Source organism: Culex pipiens, chromosome 2, assembly GCF_016801865.2.
Source record: "Culex pipiens pallens isolate TS chromosome 2, TS_CPP_V2, whole genome shotgun sequence".
Lineage (NCBI taxonomy): Eukaryota > Metazoa > Arthropoda > Insecta > Diptera > Culicidae > Culex > Culex pipiens.
In genome coordinates this window covers 247,074-264,016 of record NC_068938.1, presented here as the reverse complement: position 1 = coordinate 264,016, position 16,943 = coordinate 247,074, and the positions used below count along the sequence as shown (strand labels likewise).

General features: G+C 36.8%; 5 protein-coding genes across 10 annotated transcripts; 3 read left to right on the top strand and 2 right to left on the bottom strand.

The window, feature by feature from the left end:
• The first annotated feature begins 2,529 nt into the window (after nt 1-2,529).
• Nucleotides 2,530-4,794, top strand: LOC120429067 (nicotinamide/nicotinic acid mononucleotide adenylyltransferase 1). Of its 5 annotated transcripts, none has more exons than XM_039594212.2 (6): nt 2,530-2,750; nt 2,815-3,038; nt 3,098-3,370; nt 3,433-3,587; nt 3,717-4,053; nt 4,466-4,794. In XM_039594212.2, the coding sequence occupies exons 1-6, from the start codon at nt 2,666-2,668 to the stop codon at nt 4,505-4,507; spliced, it is 1,116 nt and encodes a 371-aa protein (XP_039450146.1). In that variant the 5' UTR covers nt 2,530-2,665; the 3' UTR covers nt 4,508-4,794. The 5 variants fall into 5 exon arrangements, with proteins under 5 accessions (XP_039450146.1, XP_039450145.1, XP_039450144.1 ...); XM_039594211.2 differs by having other exon boundaries at nt 3,717-4,308; XM_039594210.2 differs by having other exon boundaries at nt 3,717-4,314.
• LOC120429069 (beta-1,4-galactosyltransferase 7) lies at nt 4,784-6,384 on the bottom strand. The gene is made up of 4 exons (XM_039594214.2): nt 5,853-6,384; nt 5,510-5,788; nt 5,160-5,451; nt 4,784-5,095 (listed from the first exon to the last, which is right to left on the bottom strand). The coding sequence occupies exons 1-4, from the start codon at nt 5,950-5,952 to the stop codon at nt 4,852-4,854; spliced, it is 915 nt and encodes a 304-aa protein (XP_039450148.1). The 5' UTR covers nt 5,953-6,384; the 3' UTR covers nt 4,784-4,851.
• A 2,002-nt stretch (nt 6,385-8,386) lies between these two features.
• Nucleotides 8,387-10,536, top strand: LOC120429070 (endoplasmic reticulum lectin 1). 2 transcript variants are annotated; one of them, XM_039594215.2, is made up of 7 exons: nt 8,387-8,643; nt 8,704-9,121; nt 9,186-9,377; nt 9,441-9,520; nt 9,651-9,701; nt 9,812-9,997; nt 10,064-10,536. In XM_039594215.2, the coding sequence occupies exons 1-7, from the start codon at nt 8,509-8,511 to the stop codon at nt 10,499-10,501; spliced, it is 1,500 nt and encodes a 499-aa protein (XP_039450149.1). In that variant the 5' UTR covers nt 8,387-8,508; the 3' UTR covers nt 10,502-10,536. The 2 variants fall into 2 exon arrangements, with proteins under 2 accessions (XP_039450149.1, XP_039450151.1); XM_039594217.2 differs by lacking the exon at nt 9,651-9,701.
• Nucleotides 10,503-12,270, bottom strand: LOC120429072 (intraflagellar transport protein 43 homolog A). Its single transcript, XM_039594219.1, has 4 exons — nt 12,135-12,270; nt 12,035-12,061; nt 11,859-11,972; nt 10,503-10,766 (listed from the first exon to the last, which is right to left on the bottom strand). The coding sequence occupies exons 1-4, from the start codon at nt 12,230-12,232 to the stop codon at nt 10,544-10,546; spliced, it is 462 nt and encodes a 153-aa protein (XP_039450153.1). The 5' UTR covers nt 12,233-12,270; the 3' UTR covers nt 10,503-10,543.
• A 220-nt stretch (nt 12,271-12,490) lies between these two features.
• On the top strand, nt 12,491-14,081 carry LOC120429071 (zinc finger protein 675-like). Its single transcript, XM_039594218.2, has 6 exons — nt 12,491-12,649; nt 12,707-12,825; nt 12,892-13,255; nt 13,311-13,636; nt 13,701-13,822; nt 13,878-14,081. Exons 1-6 carry the CDS (start codon nt 12,506-12,508, stop codon nt 14,009-14,011), a joined length of 1,209 nt encoding a protein of 402 aa, XP_039450152.1. The 5' UTR covers nt 12,491-12,505; the 3' UTR covers nt 14,012-14,081.
• Nucleotides 14,082-16,943: the final 2,862 nt, after the last annotated feature.

Below are 16,943 nucleotides of genomic sequence, written 5' to 3'. Positions count from 1 at the left end.
TCTTATCACAAGAAAATGTGACCTTTAGCAAACTAATTGAAAAACGACAACTTTTAAATTCTCTAGAAGCATTTCGAACCGTCAAAAATCGTGCTGCGATTTTTCCTCCAACCGTTCGCGCGCGCGGCTTACTGCGATCTCTAATCAACACGAAACAATCTGAAATGCATTTTTTTAGCATTGAAAGCATATTTAGGATTGTTATTAAATTCAAGTGTTGTTTAAAAAAAAAATGTTCCGTCAATACTTAGATAGCACGGTGTATTTTATCGAGACCTTAATGATAAAAAAATTCGGAATGTCTGAACATTTGCGGGGTCCACCGAAATATTTCGTCGGGGGGTCTAGATCAACCTTTTTGTTTTTTGAAGATTATTTTTAGATTTTATGGGATATTTCTTCAAAAAAGTCACAGAAAATCGGTGCACTCATGTTGATATCACTCAAATTTCTTATGAATATATTTTGAGAACTCTAACTAGCTATATTTGACCTCCACTAAAACAATTCGAGCCAAATTTACCAGATTTCTAGCTTTCTTTGAAATTACCCCAGAATCCAAGCTGGAAACCCCGATACGACCGAAAATAAATCTTTTCTTTGTACAATTTATTATGAATAAATAGCAACACATTGCCCATAAGAATTTGAGCAATAAACAAAGCAAAACATGGATTATTTAATTAATAAGCTGTTCATTACCCAATAGGTTCCGAAAAATATTTTTTTAATCCTCTGCCACATTACACCATAACATTTAAAAACATTTTAGATTCAATCACATTGTAGAGAACAGTTTTCGGAACAAATTCCATAAAAAAGTATCAGTTTTGGTTCAATATTTTCAGAGAAATGCCCAATTTCCTTAAATAAATTAGTATTTTGTATTTGTATTTCATTTTTAAAAAATATACCGAAGGTACAACCTTTTTTGTACACATTGACTTAAATGATAAGGACCTTATGTTTCAGTAAAACTAAAAACTAACAACTAAATTAAAAACAATAACGAAATAAATTCAAAAAAAAATTTGGTTGATACGACAAATTACTTGTTTGAATAGAATTCAGTAATAAATTTAAGACTGATTATAAGCTGTGTATGTAGTTATTAAAAACAAGGCATTGCTTAATCAAAAACCAAAACAAAACTCATATTGATTTTTTTAAATGGTCTTTACACCTACGCTTGAATTCACTAAATGAAGTTATAGATTTTAAACTATACGGCAAATTATTCCACAAACGTGCACCTCGAACTGCGAATGAATTTCCCATAAAGTTAGTGTGGTGAACTGGTATTATAATATAAAAACGGAATCGACGTAACACCTTATAATGTGGCCCTCTTAAACCTTGCGGTTTCGTCAACGGATTCACAGGCGTGTATCGTTCTTTTTGCGACAAGACTCCGCCTCCCGGGTCTCCTAAGTGTGAAGGTATGGCACGGGGAGAGGGCACCGAATACCTATATTAACACTTAGAATTTTTGCGTCTGCCCGGTGACCTCTGGATTGTGAGTCCAGTGCGCGGTCCGATTGATCCACACAGGCCGACATTATAATATTATTTGTGCGGTTTGAACGACTGAACACTAAACTTTCGAAAAGATATTGCGGCTCTTTGAAATTTATAAGTTTGAATAAAAATAACAATAATTGAAACTGATAGAACTAGCTCAAAGACAAATCAAAAATTCACCTTTGAAATTGTGAAACAACTCAAAAAATATTTATTTGCAATTCCGTCGTGAAACTACATACTTTTCTTGTCATTCTCAAGCGACGAAACGGCTCCTTTCATCTACTGAAAATGAATGGAAAACTTTTCAGCTCTGAAATTCTCAGCACTGTAGTGAATGAGTGCGACAGAGAGAAGAGAGAGAGAGACCGAAAGTACCGAGAGTACCGAAAAGTAAAATTTTTCTATATTTTTATGTTTCGAACGGTGAATTTACTTTACACATGAATGTTTGACATATATAATAAAATTCGAAAAGCGGTTTTTGGAACCGTAAAAAAAATGGTTAACACGTGGCAAAATTTGATTTCTTCAGCACCCGTCGTATTTATTTAATTCGGTAAATCTCGTTGGATAAATGTACGACTCGTGCTGAAAAATCTTCTTTTTGCAACTTGTTGCATAAACCACCGATAATAAAAATGTGATGAGAAAGGTTTTATTTCCCTTAAGTTATTTCCACTGAGAAATATAACGTCCCGATCGGCCGTCGCAGCCAGATTTTATCCAACTATCAGACTAATCAGGGCGTTGCATTTCTCAGAGGGTTGTTTGATTATAGCGCAACGCACTGAACGGAAACGCCTTTAATTATGCACACAAAAAACTGTTATACCAAAAAGCTCACCCCCTGTTTCTCGCTCTCGTGCTTAGTGTTGGTGTTATACGCTTTCAAACACTTTTGTTTCTGATTTAATTCGGTGAGCTTTCATATAAGCCTGACACGAAGTGAACCATACAAATGTTTCTTACATACTTCGCACAAACTCGTAGACGATTTGGCAACCCTGCTTGTCAAGGACGTCATGCATGAAAAGGATGATTCAAAACAAAATTTTCAAATATTGATGTAGCAAAGTTGGTATTTTTCAAGTAAAATCTCCCGATTCCTGTGAATTCCAGTATTCAACAGTAAGCCACCCAGATGAGGATGACGGCGCCGACAAAAATTATGCTAATTGCATGCGGGTCGTTCAATCCGTGCACCCCGATGCATTTCCGGATGTTTGGTAACCAAAATCGCTGAAAATGTCTCTAAAATTGCTTCAACTTACCAGAATCGTTTGCTTCCAGAAATCGCTCGGGACCATTTTAACCAGATGGGAACGGCAGAGGTTGTCGGTGGCATTGTTTCCCCGGTGCATGACTCGTACGGCAAGAAGGGGTTGGTGTCCGCTAGCCACCGGTGCACCATGATTAAAATTGGCCTGCAGTCCTCGGACTGGGTCCGGCTCTCCGACTGGGAAACGCAGCAGGAAGAGTGGACCAGAACCAGGCTGACGCTTCAGTATCATCAGGTAAAAGATAGGGGGGAAGAGGAAAGTTGCGAGTTTTATTTTGAGTTTGCTTTTTTTAGAACTGCATCAACTCGGTGCTGAAGGATTCCAACAGCATCAATGACCAGCAGATTCCTTCCTGGTTGCCAGAGGGATTGAACAAAATGACCGGCCACGTCCAGCTGAAGCTGCTGTGCGGGGCTGACCTTTTGGAGTCGTTTGCGACGCCAGGTTTGTGGAAGGACGAAGACATCGAAGCCATCATCGGTCAGCACGGTTTGGTGGTGATCTCGCGAGCCGGATCCAACCCTGAGCAGTTTATATTCAACTCGGATTTGCTCAGCAGATACAGAGTAAGGAAGGCGTGGTACGGGTTAGCTAGTTCGGATGATTAGTAATACTTGATGTCTTTCAGCGAAACATAACTATTGTGACAAACTGGGTGACAAATGATGTGAGCTCGACCCTTGTTCGTCGTTTGCTGGGCAGAGGACTGTCGGTAAAATATTTACTGGACGACTATGTTACAGAGTACATCAAGAAGCACCTCCTGTACGGCTCGAGTGCAACGTAAGTATTTTTTTTTCTAACGCCACAGATTTCAATTTCATCTGGTCTTGCCAAGGAATGAGATGTGAAACAACTACCCCATTCAATTTAACATCTCATTTTCACATGTCTGTGCCTTGATCACTACAGTAAGTTCAATTTAACCCCAAATACTGGCGTGGAAGTTATGAGTATTTCACCAGTTTCACCTGTAAATGATAACGAAGATTACATTGAGTGTCAAAACCAGCTGAACACGCTCAACTCCGAATCCATGGATGAAACGGATTTTCCGCGCAACGCATTGAACCGTGTTTTTTGCTGTGGCACCGAAAACGATGCCAAGAATTCGGCCAAAAACATGCGCGGATTTTTGTCTGCTCCGGGCGGAGCAGTTCAGATTATCACCACAAAGGCAACGACAGCAGCATCCGTTACGCCCGATTCCGCGATCGATACGGTTTCATATCGCACAGCAGACGAAAAGGTGGGTGAAGAGGTGGAAAAGAAATCGCTTGCACAAAACAATCGCACCAGCACACCAACAGTCACAAAGCCGGCGTCGGAAGTCTGTTCCGACGCGGCTCCGGCAGCTAGTCCCGCTTCGAAGGAAGAATCCACGGGAAGGGTCAGCCCAGCGAAAAGCTACGACGATATGATCAAGTTTGTTTTCACAGAGCACGGCATCAAGGTTATAAGTGATCGGGAGTACGTCGTTTAGGGCGCAACCACATTTTAGCTTGTGAGGGTAATTTGCTTTCGTTGAACCCTGTCCAAAATGCATGCCCATCTATCGAAATGCACGCCTTTTTCTAGTAGATTTCTTACTTCTATTTCTATGAAATGTTTCAGTTTCAATCAATCTAACTGAATGTCTATCCCTTTCTCTATAAAACCAGGTTGTCCCCAAAAAGTTGAAACTTTCGGCGGTTCCAGTGTAATTTCCGCAGCTGTAACATTGGTAGAACAACTTTATTGAGAATATTTAACTAAAATTTCTTCAGTTAATCTCTTAGTTTTAGCACTGTTTTTTGATTTATTTTTATCCTATTTATTACAACGATTTAATTAAGTTTGCTCAAGTGTTGTTATTTTTTAATCTGAACAATTTATAATTGTTACTTACTGAAAAGATTATCGCTTTCTATCAATTAAGTCAAACAAACACAAAAAAGTTTATGGTAGCGCCAGGCGAGTTTGCTAAATAAAACTCTTGATTAGTTTGAAACGAGATTTATTGGACTATCGTGTTTTGAAGAACAATCCTATGGCAAAGTGGTGCAAATCAGACCTTCTTTTTGCTGTCCGTCTTCATATCACATTCACACCAAGGAGTTTGCGTTTTATTGCACTCTAAGTCTATGTTTAACACAGTCACTGGCACGGTGTCCACTGTAAGTTCCTTCCGGTCTACGATCGTGTACCGGATTGTGTTCAGGCCGGTTTCGCGGTCTCGCCTTCTCGTGACTTCACGCTGGTTGTAGCACTTTGTCGTGTCCCGTCTCCGGTGCAGGCGATCGTGAATGTGTCTGAAAGGGGGTTAAATTAGAGGTTATTTCTTGAACTGACTTTGGACGTCGTGTTGTCACCGACAGGAAAGTGTTCTCGGGGCCGGTTGTAATGTTCCGTGGTCGAAACACTTCCAGACCCGCTTCCTTTATTCGTACGTAAAATTCGTCATCCTCAAGACCCCAGCCCCAGTACCGGTTGGACATTCCGTTGAGCTGCTGATAGTGCTCGACCTTTAGCAGCAAAATGCCACCGATGAATGTCGCGTAATGGTACTTGGGATGAAACTCTGGACCGGAAATGTGGAGAGGACCTTCGCCCGGGTACTCGTACTTTAAATTATCATTCAGTGGAAGCAAGTCCACATCGTGCATTCCTAAAATTAAACTCGCAATTTTATAATTTGCCGAAATCTTTCAATCAGCTCCTCTTACCTATGTAGTCGAATTGGTCCTTCACCTGCAGAAAACCGGCATTTATCAGGGATGCCCTGTTGAACCGAAACCGGTCGTGCTGGTTGAGGACAAAGATGTGAAACGGAACCTGTTGTTTGTCCAGGAACGCCGAAATGTGCGGAACAAAGCGCAGCAACTCGTCGAAGCGATCCCTAAACGGAACCAGAATGGCCAACTTTGGCTTATCGCTCGTGACCTCCCGGAAGCTGCTGTGAAACTTTTCGTGCTGAATGTCTCGATCCTCACACTTGCAAGTGTCTGCAAATAAAACCAAAAACAGTTTTGAGGCACACAACCAATAACCATCAGTTAAGCCTCAAACCTGTGGTTATTGGAAGACTCTGTATCATAAGAGTGACCCCCAAGAAGGCAAGTATAACGATACTCAAGAAACGAACATAAATAGATCTAATCACAAACATTTTACTGAAAGCAATGATTCCCACGCAACAATTATTTCATCCTTGTTGGATAACGCAACTGCACTTTACTGTTCCACTTATTACATAAACACCAAATTTTACACAACGTGCACTTTTTACTAGCATATCTGGTAACTTTACATGGACCGCGTTTCATTCACTAAATTTAAAGTCTTAATTAAGGTACAACATTCCATATTTTGAGTATATTCGGCATTCACTGGTGGCATTCGCTAATGCTGTACGGCAATGTCAATGATTCTGGAGCACGTTCGTCGGTCTCGTGCCCTAGCCAAGGGGGTCCAAATTTTAATTTTCAATGAGTAAATAACAAAATAAGTACAATCATTAGTATCAAAAGAACAATGTAATACAATGTTCAGTTAAATTTACATTGCCTTTAAAAACTACCTTTTTAACTTAAAATAACTCATAACTTTCAGCAGGCCGCAACTGTGAACGCACTCCTTAGTGTTTTGATTTCTTTACTTCAATTCAATTATGACAACGTCACATAAACAGTAAAGTTTCGCTTAGGTAGGCGCCAGCTAAAAAAAAACATTCCGAATACAATAGGTTAAATTTTACGCTCTATTATTAAAAAAAATAAGATCAAGCCTAAAATTAAAAAAAAATCAATTGCGATCACAAATCGTACGCGACGAAAACCTGATCTGACCAAGGCTCTGACCGTTTCCTACCGTTTGCCACTACCACACCGATCACTACTGAATACACTCAAACCCCGATGGTTTGACACCAACTGTTTTCAAACGAACGGGGTCACGTTTAAGTTTGACACCCCTTTTACACGGAGTTCACACAACTAAACGTTTGTTTTGAAAGTGTGCGTGAGCGCCGTGTAAAAAGTGACAGTTCGCCACTTTTTAGTTTGACTTTGACCAACCAACGGGGTACAAACTAAAAAAGTGTCAAACGAAAAAGTGACCAACCACCGGGGGTTGAGTCGTGCACTCTCTCTTTGTTCTCGCTCTCGCTCGGGTAATACAGCGAATGGTTCAAAGAGACCGATTGCGTTATGTCGCTCAAAGCTTAGTCGAAATAGTGTGCGATCCGCTTTGTTTTGATCATTTATTAAACTGCTTAAAATAAATGTTATCATAAATGTTATGCAACATTAAAGAAATATTTGAAAGTAATTTCCACCTTGAACCAAGACGCTGGCAGCTAGCAAGTGGTGTTCACTCGCGAATGATTCGCTAGGCGATGAGTGAGGGATTCCTGATCTTTGAACTGAAAATCAGGAACCTTGCTGGAAAGCTGAAAATGGATATCACAGCGTAGCTCATATAAATTGACGACTTCTTCGATTTGTTTGCTGCCTGAAAAAATATTGACCACTTTCACTTTGACCAAAAAGCCATTTTGCATCATTGGTTCTTCTATACAAATCTACATAAATGTTGGCAAAATATGCTATACAAATATTCAAAAATCGGTGCCTTAGATATTTTTTTTTCTCTGATCTAGTTGTATACTGACACAATTGTTAGTTTTTTAAGGATTCTTAAAAAAATGTTACAGTCTAAATTTTTTTTTTCTAATTTTTAACATGTAATTAGAATTTCACAAAAAAAATTCTGATGTTTAGCTACTGGAAATGTCATCATATGAGTTAAATAAAAACATCATAAATATTGTGTATCGATTTTTGAAAAAAATTTAATTTTTCAAAGACGCCTGAAATTCTGTCAAATAAATTAAATGCCAACAAGAATTTCTATTTTTCTCTTCATATGGTATCCACCCAAATGTAATTATTTCTATTAAAGTTACATTAATGTCCAGCAAAAATCATGCTCAAGCTTGAAACGGGAATTATATTTTTCAATATCAGAAAATTTCCTATATTTAACATACTTATTTTCGGCTGGTTAAGAAAATAATTTACTTTAATGATTTTGATTATTTTAATTTTTTATACACAACTTTCACAACAACAATTCATAAAATAAACCGGAGCATTTGATACAGTACCTATGTTAATTTTTAAATAACTTTAAAAAATCCCACAATACATGTTTTTTGTAAAAAAATAAATTTCAGTTGAAATTTATATTTATTTCAGTTTTTAATGTAAAATCAAATTTGCTAAAGAAAATTACATTACAATTTTTTCGATAAAGTGCACCGTTTTCAAGATATAGCCTCTAAATTTAAATTTAACTGAAAATTTTAGTCTTTCGGGTTTTTCAAATAGTGCCCATGATTATCATACCTAAAAATATTTATTTCCGAAAAGTTGAGAAAATTCCTCATAAAATTGCATAACGGACATTGAAGTATACCGCTAGATTTTTTGACATTTCTAGAGTTTCTTTAAAGGTCCTATAAACATCTAGATTTATATTCATCACACTAGGATTTATTCAACCGTACAGTACGAGACTCAACTGTCAGTGACTGACAACGCACACCTCCTCGCTCTGTCAGACAACCAATCGATTTTGTCCACGACCGAGCAGTGAAATGTTGTTTTATAACAATTTGAAGTAAAACTTTGCATTTGTTACAAAATTACAAAGCGACATCACAATGAAATGTGCGTGGCCAGTGGTGCTTCTTCTGGTGGCGACCACCTGGTCGCAGCTCGTTAGTGGTCACGATGCCAAAGGGTTCGACGATACGGTTCTGTTCAATTTGGCCTGGCAGGGAAAAGACGAACTTTTGGTGAGTTTTGAGTTTTAGTTTTTGAGTTTATTTTTGTGATTTCTATCGTGTCACTTGTAGGGCACAAACATTGGAGATGAAGAAATTACCGTGACGACCTCGAACAAGGAAAAGTATCGGTGCACGATTCCCTCGATTGCACCGGTGCTGGATCCTGCCTCGGCATGGCAATACAATGGTCCGAGTCCGCTGGATTTGCTCATGCCCCTGTTCAATCATGCGACCTGTTCGTACCGGATCGAGAGCTACTGGACGTACGAGGTGTGCCACGGTAAATACATCAAACAGTACCACGAAGAACGGCACGAAAAGACTAGCAAGCTGCAGGAATACTACCTCGGCAAGTGGGACAAGCAGAAGACGGCCAACCTGAAGGCCCGATTCGAAAAGGACTCGGACGCATCCGACAAGCTCAAGTACAAGAAGATTGACGGACTCAACTTGCCGTATCTGGAATTGGAAATGGATTCTGGCACGGGTAAGACAATCAACCTGAGCCGCTTTTGTGAACTGTAATTGCAATTCGTTTTCCCATATTACAGTTTGCGACTTGAACGGCGAGCCAAGGATGACCAAAGTGCTGTACGTGTGCTACCTCCACGGCAAGAACGAGGTGTACTCGCTCAAGGAAACCTCGACCTGCAACTACGAGATCATCATTCTGACGCCAATGCTGTGCGCCCACCCAAAGTACAAGGAGCACACCGAGGAGAACAAAATCACGTGCGTGCCGGGTATGTTTTTAGGAATGTTTCAAAGTTGAAATTTGAAGAGTGAAATTTTTATCATTTTTACAGTGGATAATGCCCCCAAAAAGCCCAAAAATCTGCTTATGATGGAGATTGAGAGCATGAAAATCAAGTACCAAAAGTTGACGGTATGAAACGCTTAGCTTTGCTTAACTTTCCGATTCTTGGCTTGTTTTACTATTTAAAAAAATCAGTAGTTTTAGTTTGTAGCTTTGGTTTTCTTGGCTTTATCTAGTTTACTTCCCTCTTTTACTGTAGGATGTGCATAAAAGCATTAAAGAAGCTATTGCTGTTATTAATTTCAACGAGGTTTGTTGTTATTATTTCATGTTTTATATATTTATGTTTGTTGTGTGTGTGTACAGTACTTTTAAATCCCGTATAAAATTTAGTTGTCTGATGTTTATTCCGCTTTCCAGGAAGGTCCTCAGCTGCTGTTTCCGAACGAGCCCATAATCGAAAGCACGCAAAGGAAAGGTTTGGTCGAAAGCGAAATCGGAGACGAGCCAACTACCCCGATGGATTCGCTTACCAAGAAGATCCGCAAATCGCGAGAATTGAAGCCACTGCTGGAATTTTTGGACGGTACTTACTGCTTGACGGGAGTAGGTTTTTATTTTATTTTGAGTTTGTTGGAAAAAAGGTGTTCTAAATCTATTCTCGTTTGCTAGGGTTCCGGTTGGTGGAAGTTTGAGCTTTGCTTTGGAAAGCACGTCCGTCAGTTCCACGAGGACAATTCAATTTTTTTGGGCTACTTCAGCAAGGAGAAACACTTGGAATGGCTCGAGAAGAATCCGTCCAGCAAAAATACGCGCAAAAATGAAAACCAGCTGAGCAACTTCTACGGTGGTGGCGAAGTTTGTGACAAAACAAATCAGCCGAGGCAGGTCGAGGTGAAGCTCAAGTGTACGGAAAGTTCGATTAGCTCGAACGCCATCGCGCTGTATTTACTCGAGCCCCGGCCCTGTGAGTACATTCTGAACGTTGAGTCATCTCTGATTTGTGATATTCTGCCGTACGCCGAGGATAACATGCTTCTACCGCAGAGTCTGCAAAAGCTGGAGGAGGACACACTGTACATCATCGATAGAAGTAATCTGAATAACTGAATAAACTTCGTGATAGAAATGTATTTTTAAGTGAATCACAGCTTAGTTTTTGAATTCCACCACGTTTGCCTTCGCTTCGGTGCTTATTTTGATTGACAGTTGGGTGAACAATTGGTCCCATACCCAGGGCTCGTCCGGTTCCTCGATGTCGTCCTCGTTCTCCAAGCATTCCGTCAGCACCGAAATATCGATTTCGTCCAAATTTCCAAGCGTTGATTTACCGTTGGGGAAAATGTCCGAACTTAGCTGCTTGTAAGTTGTTACCCTGGAAAAGTGTTACATTTTTTATTATTGATACTATTCACACCAGAGTTTAAGAGGCGGAAGCGTTACCACTGGGCTACGTGGTTTGCCACCAAGAAAAAACTTCCCTCCCATATCCCCGCCGGGACTGTATAGGCGTAGCCTTGAAGTACAGTGAGGAAACTTTCATTCTTAGATATTTTGTTCGTACCTGGCAGCAATCAAATTGTAAAAGATAGACCCGTAATGCTATGCTTTCTGATAAGAGTCAGTTTACAAATTTTACTCTGGATCAATGGCTTAACTCTATTCATTTCTCCAATTCTCCGCCAACACACACGAAATCGGAAAAAGTTGGCCCGACCCCTCTTCGATTTGCGTCAAATTTTGTCTTCAGGGTTATTTTTTGTCCCTGATCTGGGTTCTCCCTGAATGCACTCTACATTTTTCGATATCTCGAGACATAGGGGCGTTTTGGGACATTCGATAATAAACGTGTTTTTCAATAATTTGCAGCCTGAATTGGTGATGATATGGAAATTTGGTGTCAAAAGGACTTATATGCAATAATTGGACGCACAATTTGATGGCGTACTCAGAATTCCGAAAAAATACAACAATAGTTTCAAAAAATAGGCATTTTTTTGTTAAAATAATGGCACATGTCATTTTATGGGAATTGTAATGTAGGCTACTTTTCGAATCTGCAATAACCCAGAAGGGTCAATTTTTATTCAGAGCAAAACATTACATTTTTAAGTTTCATTTAAAAAATTGCAGGGTTATTTTATAGAGTGTAACAATATTCTACAAAGTTTTTAGCAGACAATTACAAAAAAATATGTATAAATCCACGTTAGTTGTCAAACTGCTCATCTGCCCTTTTCTCGGTTTGCTGCAAAACTTTAAGTCAACAATCTTTTTTATAAAATATTTTAAATAAATCAACATATTTAACTTAAAAACTCATGAACGATTTCTGTGTCCTCTAACTGAAGTCATAAAATGTTACCAACCCTATAGGGTAAGTCAGGCTTCAGTAAAAAAATCACCAATGGCGTAATTAAAATGATTAACCACACTGATTAACGAAACAATTAACTAAAAAGCTTACGAGGGTAAATTGGGCGATTCGTTGTAAAAGAGGCTTTCCTGTAGTTCATCGGCATCGGGTAGCATCGGGATGTCGGGATCTTCTACGGTGTCCAGGGCGCTCGCGAAACGTTCCCTTGAAAATAATATCAACCAATGAACATTTTTACCCCTCAAAATTCAACATTTAATACGTACATTTCCAGCAGATTGGAGTAATTTTTCCTAGGTGAAAGGTGAAATAAAAATACCGTTATTAGTTTGTCCCATTGAATTCGCCTCAATTTGACCCTCTTACTTGCCCGAACCATTGCTCGAAGTTCGTAGAACTTCATCCATCCAACTATTCACCTGTTTGGTGGGTGTCGTGGCGGAAGTGCCCGGAGATGAGCTCATTTTTCGGAAAGATGTTTCTGCTTGTTATGCTCCAGCATCAAATAGCATAATGTTTACTGTTTACGTTACTGTTGGCAACCAGATTTTATGCGCGCTCGTGCGAAATAAGAATTTTATGCACTTTTATGCTTTACACCACTACCACTGTAACGTTGCTCGGTTGCGTCGCACCTTTCTGTGTGTGTCACGGTTTTGGCTTGTTTACATTTTTTACATGGTCCGTCAGTCGATCGTGAAAATTTGCTACTTTTGTGTACAATTATTTAAAAAAATATGAATTTTATAAACTGTTGTCGGTTGTGTCTTAAGGATTTAGTCGTTGACAGCAACTTCATTGAGGAATTTTTCTCAATTGACGAACTTATATCTGATGGCCGGACGCTTCAACAAGTTGTGACCGAGTGCTTCCAAATTTTGGTAGTGCATACAAAAATGCAATAATATTTATGTTTTTTTTTAATGGAGAAAATTTAGTTTGCAGAAAATGAGACAATTACCAAAGTGTGCGAGCAATGTGCGAAAAATGTGCAGCTGGTTTATCGTATACGGAAAACAATACACGATACAGATGATACAGTTAAAACATATTATAGGTAAGGTTATCATAATTATCTCAAAACCGTTACTCAAACGATAATTCTTTATTATTTTTGCTTCAGTGAAATCGATGACAAAAGTAACATCGAAATATTGGACATCGTAACCGAAGAGTCAATTGTGATGCAAGATGAAAACTCACGTGACACAAATTCGGAGCCAGTTAAGCTGGAAACTAACACTTCTCCAAATCAGCTGATTCTGGAGACTGAACATCACATTGAACCAGCAAAAAAGAACGTTAAAAAAGTAAAAACTAAAATCACAAAACTCGCCAGAAGCAAGCCAACATATACGTGTTACATTTGCACAACTGACTTTGCTACTTTGAACGAGTTGGATTTGCATCTGCCTTCACACATCGGAATTTCCCAGGAATGCCATTTGTGCAATTTAAAAGTGACAACAGTTAGGCACTTGAATAACGTTAGTAAATTACGTTCACTTTTCAACATTATTCAATCATTAAATTCTTTTGCAGCACCTTAAGCGTTTGCACTTCAGGACGGGAAAAAGAATTCCGTGCAAAGAGTGCCAAGACCAGGGCTCGGCTGTTGAATTTTCGTCAAATTTCAAACTAAGAGATCACATCCTTCGCGTGCACAGAGGAATCGTCGGACCTCCGGAGCGTAAATTTATTTGCTCGTATTGCGGGAAAAAATTCAGCCGATCGTCTCATCTAAAATCGCACGAAAATGATGTCCACACGAAGGCTATCGTCTTCAAGTGTAACTATTGCACCAAATTTACAGCAACTTCGCGCTGCTCCTTACTTCGTCACGAGAGAACTCACACCGCCGAAAAGCCGTATGTTTCTCGGGCTAAACTTATGTTGTTGGTGCATATTAAAAAAATAATTTGTCCTTTTTAGATTCAAATGCGACGAATGTGGCGCAGCATTCAACCAATCCAACGCGGTCAAGTTACATAAAACTCTCAAGCATAGTGACGAGCGACCTTACCAGTGTACGTTTTGTGACGCCACATTTAAAGGTAGATTTTTATCAGTTTGATTATTCCTTGTTATACGAATCGCTTAACTTTTTAGGGAAATATGTTTTGAAACGGCACCTTGAACTGCATGAGCAGAAGAATGACGTCCGGAAGAGATCTCCCAGAGGAGTTCGGCAGAAGAGAATCAGGAAGAAGGCTACGGAAGCGGATCCGTCGAGCGAAAACTAATGGCTTAGTTTTTAGCTCTGTTATTTGGAACATGAAATAAATGTAATACATATAAGTTATTATAATAATTTGTAATGTCATTGATTTATTTATTTTCCCTAATTTAATTTTTTCCTCTCAACAACATGAAAAAAAAAATTTTATTGTTAAATTTTTAAATTATGCAATTATGAAATTATGAAATTATGAAATTGTGAAATTATGAAATTATGAAATTATTAAAATATTAAATTATTAAATTATTGAATTATTAAATTATTAAATTATTAAATTATTAAATTATTAAATTATTAAATTATTAAAAACGAAAAACGAAACTATTGGCACTACGCCCCCCGGGGCATGGCCTTCGTCTAACGTGGGATTTCTGCTCCAGCGCCTCTGACGAGACAGGAGAAACCGGGACCGACGTTTTACTTCACCATCCGATAGAAGCTCAGTGGATAAGGCGGGAATCGAACCCGCGTCTCATAGCATCATCGGGATCGGCAGCCGAAGCCGCTACCCCTGCGCCACGAGAATTATTAAATTATTAAATTATTAAATTATTAAATTATTAAATTATTAAATTATTAAATTATTAAATTATTAAATTATTAAATTATTAAATTATTAAATTATTAAATTATTAAATTATTAAATTATTAAATTATTAAATTATTAAATTATTAAATTATTAAATTATTAAATTATTAAATTATTAAATTATTAAATTATTAAATTATTAAATTATTAAATTATTAAATTATTAAATTATTAAATTATTAAATTATTAAATTATTAAATTATTAAATTATTAAATTATTAAATACTTAAATTATTAAATTATTAATTTATTAAATTATTAAATTATTAAATTATTAAATTATTAAATTATTAAATTATTAAATTATTAAATTATTAAATTATTAAATTATTAAATTATTAAATTATTAAATTATTAAATTATTAAATTATTAAATTATTAAATTATTAAATTATTAAATTATTAAATTATTAAATACTTAAATTATTAAATTATTAATTTATTAAATTATTAAATTATTAAATTATTAAATTATTAAATTATTAAATTATTAAATTATTAAATTATTAAATTATTAAATTATTAAATTATTAAATTATTAAATTATTAAATTATTAAATTATTAAATTATTAAATTATTAAATTATTAAATTATTAAATTATTAAATTATTAAATTATTAAATTATTAAATTATTAAATTATTAAATTATTAAATTATTAAATTATTAAATTATTAAATTATTAAATTATTAAATTATTAAATTATTAAATTATTAAATTATTAAATTATTAAATTATTAAATTATTAAATTATTAAATTATTAAATTATTAAATTATTAAATTATTAAATTATTAAATTATTAAATTATTAAACTATTAAATTATTAAATTATTAAATTAAGGCCGTTGCAAATATTTTTTTGAAGTATATGTCCCTCGGCTCTGACCAAAGTCGAGGTTGGGGGAAAAAAAATATAAAAATTGAAATTACAAGCCTAGGTTTCAACATTTGGATGAAAAAAGTGTTTTAAAATGCATTTTACAGGCGTACAGTTGCTTTCCAATCATTAGTTTTGAAAATATCGAGGTATTGACGGAATTTTTTTTCGCAAAAAAAAAACTTTCGCGCACAGCAAATTCTGATGTTCATTTTCAGTTAATATTTACTGAAAACTGCACTACTGAAATTTTCAGTTAGTTTTTCGCTGAACTTCAGTAAAAATTTGTATGGAGCTGTCAAAGTTTGCTGAAATTTCAGCAAGTTTTCATTTACTGAAAATTTCAGTAGTGCAGATTTCAGTAAATTTAACTGAATTCAGTAATGAGAAATTGGTGCGTGGGACTGTACATTGGTATTTCAAGAAAATTTAAAATGTTTTCAAAGGAGTTCAAACATGCTAAATATGATTATAAACGCGGGAAATGCATTTTAACTGGTTTTCAGTTGATTAAACTTTAATTTTCATAACAATTTTGAAGTTTTTCGAAAAAATATTTTTTTTGCCCCCTGATTATTCAGGCCAATTTTGAAGGGGAAGGGGGCGACATAAACTTTGAAAAATATTTGCAACGGCCTTATTAAATTATTAAATTATTAAATTATTAAATTATTAAATTATTAAATTATTAAATTATTAAATTATTAAATTATTAAATTATTAAATTATTAAATTATTAATTTATTAAATTATTAAATTATTTTCAATTCAATTCAATTCGGTTTATTTGTGAATAATCAAGTTACAATGAGTTCATTTAGGTACATAACAGAGTTTTGGAGTTCCTTTCAGCTGTGTGTTACATCGTGATTCAATCGAATGTGTTATTACTTATAAATATTAAATAGAAGGCAAGAGTAAGAAAAAGTTTTCAAAAAACTTACAGAAAGTGCAATGGGAAAAGGATAGATAAAGAGAAAGCTTAACACTAGATCACAGAAAAAATATCAATTATAGATGTGCTTGATCATCAGCTCCCCAAGGGCCAGGAATTGTTCCGCCTTATTCCGGCAGCTCCGAAACCGCGTCATCATCTCCCCCGCGAGAGCAAAGAACTCCGGCAGGGTAAAGAGATCATCCCCGGTGACTTCTTGCTGGGCCGCATTGCCGTTACCGGCAGCGACCACGCTGGCGAACGAACGCCCCCAACCAGGAGGGATCGCTGAGTTTTCCGCTGGAACCGTACGCTGTCCAGCTGCAGGAACGGCTGCGCTCGTACTTCGCTGAGGAGAGTGGGACGCTGCAGCTTTCTTCTTCCTCTTTTCCTGCTCCTCGAGGTAGGCCTTGCGCGCGACGCATCCGCGGTAATTGCCGGTATGGTTGCCGTCACAGTTCGCGCACTTTACGCGCGGCTTGGTTTGTTCTGCCTTGTCCCCCAAGTCCGCCTTTCGTGGCAGTGCGCACGC

Excerpts from the sequence above, each read along its gene's own strand:
- LOC120429072 (XM_039594219.1), bottom strand. The coding sequence starts at position 12,232 with ATGAGCTCATCTCCGGGCACTTCCGCCACGACACCCACCAAACAGGTG. Across the intron at positions 12,062-12,134 it reads TCGAGCAATGGTTCGGGCAA|GAAAAATTACTCCAATCTGC; the intron begins GTAAGAGGGTCA and ends CCTTTCACCTAG. Across the intron at positions 11,973-12,034 it reads TACTCCAATCTGCTGGAAAT|GGAACGTTTCGCGAGCGCCC; the intron begins GTACGTATTAAA and ends ATTATTTTCAAG.
- LOC120429070 (XM_039594215.2), top strand. The coding sequence starts at position 8,509 with ATGAAATGTGCGTGGCCAGTGGTGCTTCTTCTGGTGGCGACCACCTGG. Across the intron at positions 8,644-8,703 it reads AGGGAAAAGACGAACTTTTG|GGCACAAACATTGGAGATGA; the intron begins GTGAGTTTTGAG and ends TGTCACTTGTAG. Across the intron at positions 9,998-10,063 it reads GTACTTACTGCTTGACGGGA|GGTTCCGGTTGGTGGAAGTT; the intron begins GTAGGTTTTTAT and ends CTCGTTTGCTAG.
- LOC120429067 (XM_039594211.2), top strand. The coding sequence starts at position 2,666 with ATGAGGATGACGGCGCCGACAAAAATTATGCTAATTGCATGCGGGTCG. Across the intron at positions 2,751-2,814 it reads GATGCATTTCCGGATGTTTG|AAATCGCTCGGGACCATTTT; the intron begins GTAACCAAAATC and ends GTTTGCTTCCAG. Across the intron at positions 3,039-3,097 it reads TGACGCTTCAGTATCATCAG|AACTGCATCAACTCGGTGCT; the intron begins GTAAAAGATAGG and ends TGCTTTTTTTAG.
- LOC120429071 (XM_039594218.2), top strand. The coding sequence starts at position 12,506 with ATGAATTTTATAAACTGTTGTCGGTTGTGTCTTAAGGATTTAGTCGTT. Across the intron at positions 13,637-13,700 it reads ACTCACACCGCCGAAAAGCC|ATTCAAATGCGACGAATGTG; the intron begins GTATGTTTCTCG and ends TGTCCTTTTTAG. Across the intron at positions 13,823-13,877 it reads TTGTGACGCCACATTTAAAG|GGAAATATGTTTTGAAACGG; the intron begins GTAGATTTTTAT and ends TTAACTTTTTAG.
- LOC120429069 (XM_039594214.2), bottom strand. The coding sequence starts at position 5,952 with ATGTTTGTGATTAGATCTATTTATGTTCGTTTCTTGAGTATCGTTATA. Across the intron at positions 5,789-5,852 it reads GAGTCTTCCAATAACCACAG|ACACTTGCAAGTGTGAGGAT; the intron begins GTTTGAGGCTTA and ends TTTTATTTGCAG. Across the intron at positions 5,452-5,509 it reads GGACCAATTCGACTACATAG|GAATGCACGATGTGGACTTG; the intron begins GTAAGAGGAGCT and ends GTTTAATTTTAG.